This window comes from Sphaeramia orbicularis, chromosome 16 (genome assembly GCF_902148855.1).
Source record: "Sphaeramia orbicularis chromosome 16, fSphaOr1.1, whole genome shotgun sequence".
NCBI lineage: Eukaryota > Metazoa > Chordata > Actinopteri > Kurtiformes > Apogonidae > Sphaeramia > Sphaeramia orbicularis.
The window spans coordinates 37,678,973-37,684,628 of NC_043972.1; the positions used below are offsets into that span (position 1 = coordinate 37,678,973).

Here is a 5,656-nt window from a genome sequence, read left to right on the forward strand (position 1 = left end):
TGTCAGATTAACTCATGTTCACCTCTAAAAAGGCTGCTTTTTAACACCACTTTTTGATATTTCCTGTTGTTACTTTTTAAGTGTACCAATGTCCCACTTCAATCCCTTACACTGCCTTCCTGTCCTGTCTTGTGTTGTCAGGTGAGTAAACCACCCTTCAATGTAGTTAAATTAATTTGTTAAAATGTTATGATTTATTTTATTTTATTTAAATATCTAGTGTACATGAATAGTTTCTACATCATCAGGCCTTTGTATAAATTACAATGATTGGCTCTGAGTATTTTGTGTATTCTATAAATATCATTAATACACTGAAGACAAATAACAGACAAAAGCTTAAATTACTGCAAATCAAGCACTTTCACTTCTTCTCCTGTCTGCAAAAATGCTTTGAGACACATTTCTGTTTCTTAAAGGTTAATGTACTGCAGCTTTTTGTCATCAGTACATTTTTATGATTAAGCATTTTTATCTTTATTGTTACACTAAAAAAATTTGTTTGAAACAGATGAAGCACAATTATAGAAGAGAATAATTTTTTTCCATATAGAGCACAACAGTCATACATCTGTCTGACAGGAGTTTATTTTTTAAATGTATGTCACAATTTCCCAGACGTAGTCATCGGCGTCTCCTGGAGCTGCTGTTTGTCTCAGATGTGCAGAGATTCAGTTCCTGAAATGATGACTTCTTCTTTCTGATCCTCTCTCGTGCAAAGATAGACCATGAAACGGGATCTTTAGGCTTTATGTTTATGAGCAGAGTGTGTTTTCTTGACTTTTGGAAGGTTTCAGGTGTTCTGCAGCCTACATCATCGCTGCAAATATGGATCAGGTCACGCCAACCACAGAAGATTACTGGGTGAGTGTGTACCTTTTTATGTTATCAGATGTGCATCACTGGGCATCACTAAGATTCGATGAGTCAAAGGAAATGAGAAATATAAAGAAAATATAAATACATTGAAAAGAAACATTTTTTTCATCAATAATACTAAAATATAAAATACATCACTTATCTTTCTGTGTTTTTTTTTTTTTTTTACTTGTTCTTGAAATAGAGAGATAAATCAAGCACTTTTATATATAATATTCATCTGTGGAAATCGTTTTTGGACATTATTGGAAATTACAATTTGAAATGCATCATCTTCCTTTTCCTGTGTGCATCGTGGTGCATTATCTTCAACAGGTTGTAGTAAAAAGTCTCTTGGCAGTGACTCCGTCTTCAACAAGCACCAAAAAACTCATCTTTTCCTCACCACATTTTTTTTTTTTTTTGTCTTCGTTGGCTTATCAAGTCAAAGTCAGTCAGCTTTATTGTCAGTTTTGCCATATGTACATTGCATACAGAAACTGAAATTACAATACTTTAAGACCCCACGGTGCACAGAACAGAGCAGGAAAAAATACAAAAAACAGAAAAGAATATAACTATAAACATAGAATATAACTATAAACCGCAGGGGGTTGAGGAGACAATAAATATACAATAAAGGTAGAACAGTGAAGTTAATCAGAAGAGGTATTGGTAATAGATGAGTTATTGAGTTAAAGTGACATGCAGTATGAATTACTCAGGATCGTCTGGACCTTATGTCCGTAGCTGATGCACATGAAAATGATGTCTCACAAATGTTTTAGGTCATGTAGTGCAAAACCATATCATATTATATTGTTAAAATAATGTATTGAAAGTATTTTATTTTCATACAATTTCAGCTAAATTAATTCTACTATTAAGTCTAATAATTATCTCCAGAATCGTATGCTGTGAAAACCTGAGAAGTAAGCCATGTTTTTGTGTTCTTCCTTGTCCTCAGACCTATGATGACTATGAGAATTACACCGATTCCCCTAACGTAGGCTTGAGTGCTGCCCCCTGCCTCCAAGACAACATCTACAGTTTTGCGCAGCGATACACTCCAGTTGTGTACTGCCTGGTTTTCATCCTGGCTTTTGTGGGCAATGTGCTGGTGCTGTGTGTAATCCGGCGTTACCGAAACTCTCAAAGCAGCGGAGCTTGTGCCTTCTCCCTGACTGACACCTTCCTTCTTCACCTGGCTATCTCAGACCTCCTGCTGGCCTTCACCCTGCCCCTGTTTGCAGTGCAGTGGGCTCACCAGTGGGTGTTCGGTTTGGCTGTTTGTAAGATCTCCGGGGCCCTCTTCTCCCTTAATCGCTACAGTGGTATTCTGTTCTTGGCTTGCATTAGTTTTGACAGATACCTGGCTATAGTTCATGCCATTAGCTCTGGCTGGAAGCGCACCACCTGCCATGCACAGTTTGCTTGTGTCATCATTTGGGTGGGGTGTCTCGGCCTGAGTGGAGTGGACATTACCTTCAAACAGGTAGTGGAGGTGAACACTCAAGACCAGCAGAGACTGCTCCTGTGCCAGGTGTGGTTCCCAGAGAACTCCACTCAGTGGCAGGTGGGGCTACAGCTGCTCAGTGTGGTTCTAGGCTTTGGACTCCCCCTGCTGATAATGCTCTACTGCTACATCCAGATCTTCAGGTCACTCTGCAACGCGACGCGCAGGCAAAAGCGTAAGTCCCTGCGCCTCATCATCTCCCTGGTGGCTGTGTTTGTCATCTGCTGGGCGCCGTACAATGCCTTCCAGCTGGCAGACAGTCTGCTGAGGCTGGGTGTCATAACTGGACATTGCCATTTAGGCCGTGTGCTAGACATCGGGACTCTGATCACTGAGAGTGTGGGGCTGTCTCACTGTGCCCTGAACCCTCTGCTGTATGGATTTGTGGGGGTGAAGTTCAGGAGGGAGCTGGTGCAAATGTGCAAAGAGCTTCTGGGACATCAAGGATGGCGGGGAATGGGCGGATGGAGGCCAAGGAGAAGAACCCAAAGCTCAGTCATGTCTGGAGACAGTGAAAACACATCCTACTCTGTCATGGGTTGAAGCTGGTTCAAGAGACAGGAAGGCAAAAGAATGAGGAGAGATATGGACAAAAGTATAGGGACATGTTGAATCCAGGTGTTTCTTTTCTAACAGGGGTCTTGGCTACAAAACAATAATGATTAATGTTATAATGTAGTTTTATATTGTGATAAATATCGTTGCATTGGTTAGTTTTGTTTAACTCTTTCATGCATAGTGGTCACTACAGTGGACATCTATTCTACAGCTGTTGTCTTATATATTCATGGGGTTTGTTGTTTTAGTTCCATATCAGCCAACACAGTGGACACGTCACACTATTACAGTAACTTTGCTGTTCTTGATGAACCTGATCTGCAGTAACATGTTTGAGTGTAGATCAATTGCTTGTCATTATTATTAAACAGTTTTGGGTTTTTTTACATAACGTTTTTTTGTTTTTTTTGCATATTATCTCCATGAAGTGAGTAATGACTAGTATTAGAATACATTAAAATGTGAGAAAACATCAGATTAGCTGCATTAAAAGTGTTGTTATTTCATAGTTTTCACATGATCTATCAGTAAATACGTGCTTCTTTGCTTCAAAAATTAAATGCATGGTGTCAAACTGAGTGGACATTTTTTGAGCTCCATGAAAAATAGATCCATAACAAAATTTTCAGTTGCATTGGGTTTTTTTTTCATGCCTAAAGAGGAATGAAAACACTCAAAAAAACAAATTTTGATTAAGGTTCTCATAATTCATGCATGAAAGGGTTAAATTGTTATCTTTGTTTCCAAAAAGCCTCAGAGATGATTTTTACTTAATTTCTGTCAACATCGACTTTTTTTTTATCAGTGACTATGATTTTAAATGTTTTCTAAATTTCTAATATATTTTTCATGCTCTGACTGTAAATAATAATTTTCTATCACATCTAGCCTTCTGCATTCTTTACATCTCACATAGGAAGAAAAATCTCCCATTAAAATGTTTGGAAAAATTGATGTTTATAAACTATGTGGACAAAATTTTTGGGACACATCATGGTTACAGCTGTAAGATGTCCTGTTCATGCTGATTTGAGAAATTGAGTAAAAACCATCTCTGAGGCATTTTGGAAGCAAAGATGACAATTTAAACAAAACTAATTAAATGCAATGATATTTATCACAATATAAGACTACATTATGCTATTTATCATTATTGTTTTGTATCCCAGACCCCTATTTGAATAGAAAACACCTGAATTCAATGTGTCCAAATACTTTTGTCCATATTGTGTATGTTCATCAAAAAACATCCAGGACCTTTAAAAATGGTTCTATGTTCTTATTAATGATAATGTCAAATATGTTCTCAAAGACAGTCATGTCACAGTTGTGCAGCTTTCAAGCTTTTATTTTATCATTGCTTTTTTAGAACATTGTGGTAAATCGAGCAGAATGATGTGATGCTTGTAGAAAAATTGTGCCATCATCTACATACTGATGCAATTTCAGCATCTCAGAACTTTGTGTGAACTTGTATTTTGAATGCATATGTCAATTCTGGGGAATATCTGCATTTCATAATATTCCTGAGAAAAAGCTTGTTCAGCACTTAATATGTTACTTGTTTATCAAGTCAGACTCATGTCTCACATCCTCTGGCAATGCATGTGGTGACTGAAGACTCATGTTTGTTTTAGTTCATAAGACTGAAAATAATGTACATTTAATCCTAATCATTTGAAATAAATTTTGTATTAAGTTCATTTTTATTTTTCTAATTTGTCTATTTTCCATTCATAGCTGTTCAGTGCTGTGTTCTGCAAAAAGAGGAAGTGAAGATGAACCATTCCTTAATTTCATTTCAGTAACATGTATGAGTTTTAATAGTAAGTAGTAGAATTACTAGCAGTGCAAATTTTGAAATAAAAACAAACCATCATGTATCCATTAATATTTTTTTTTCTGCATGTTCTAACTAAATTGACTTGACTTTCATCTATCACTACAGTTACTAAGTGTACTTACACTTAGTTCACAAAGAAAATACAACTCACAGTTAAATCTGTTATTAAGCCTTAAAGACCTAGAATTATTTTTGTGGTGACTTCAGAATGAATTTTTCTCCACATGTGATCTTTCCTAAGCAATTTATCACAGTTTTTTTGTATTTTATTATCTGCATTGTTCAGTGATATTCAGGTATTTTCCTTTATTTAATTGGCTGATCATGTAGATGTTCAGAAAAATATTGAGTAAATTCAAAGGTTATTACATCAGAACAGGGAATTTTAAGAAAAAAATGGCCTCTTTCAACAAAATATATCTTTAATTCAATGTAAAAACAAGTGTCTAGAACCTGTGTCATTTGTTAACTACATTAGTCTTTTGGTGAATCATTCCTGCAGAAGATGAGAGTGTTTTCATGTTCACTACAGAGCCTCTGAACGTCCAAATGGGCCATAACTGCTGCTGCTGAAAACCTGAGGAACTGCATTTTACATTAATTATTTAAATGTGTTGATGGGATCAGTTATTAACAAGTTTAGATCAGAAGATATTTTTGGTCACAGAAGTATGTTTATGTCTTTGAGGGTTAATAAGATTGTCAACTATGGAAAAATAGCCCTTGGTTTAAGAAATAATATCTATTCATGAAGTTAAAGTGCCAATTTTAGTATTACAAAATACTCAATCATTAGTAGAAAAATATGATTAGCAGAACAAATTCATATAATCAGAAGTTATTAAAGTAATTATGCTAATTTATCACTTCTTTATGTGTGT

The 5,656-nt window shown here is 35.9% G+C and overlaps 1 protein-coding gene across 1 annotated transcript; it reads left to right on the top strand.

Moving 5' to 3' along the window:
* The first annotated feature begins 669 nt into the window (after nt 1-669).
* Nucleotides 670-3,076, top strand: cxcr3.2 (chemokine (C-X-C motif) receptor 3, tandem duplicate 2). The gene is made up of 2 exons (XM_030158768.1): nt 670-864; nt 1,826-3,076. The coding sequence occupies exons 1-2, from the start codon at nt 829-831 to the stop codon at nt 2,915-2,917; spliced, it is 1,128 nt and encodes a 375-aa protein (XP_030014628.1). The 5' UTR covers nt 670-828; the 3' UTR covers nt 2,918-3,076.
* The last annotated feature ends 2,580 nt before the right edge of the window (nt 3,077-5,656 follow it).

Bases quoted from the DNA above. Each gene is read 5' to 3' on its own strand.
- cxcr3.2 (XM_030158768.1), top strand. From the start codon at position 829: ATGGATCAGGTCACGCCAACCACAGAAGATTACTGG. The intron at 865-1,825 runs GTGAGTGTGTAC...CCTTGTCCTCAG, and splicing joins CAACCACAGAAGATTACTGG to ACCTATGATGACTATGAGAA.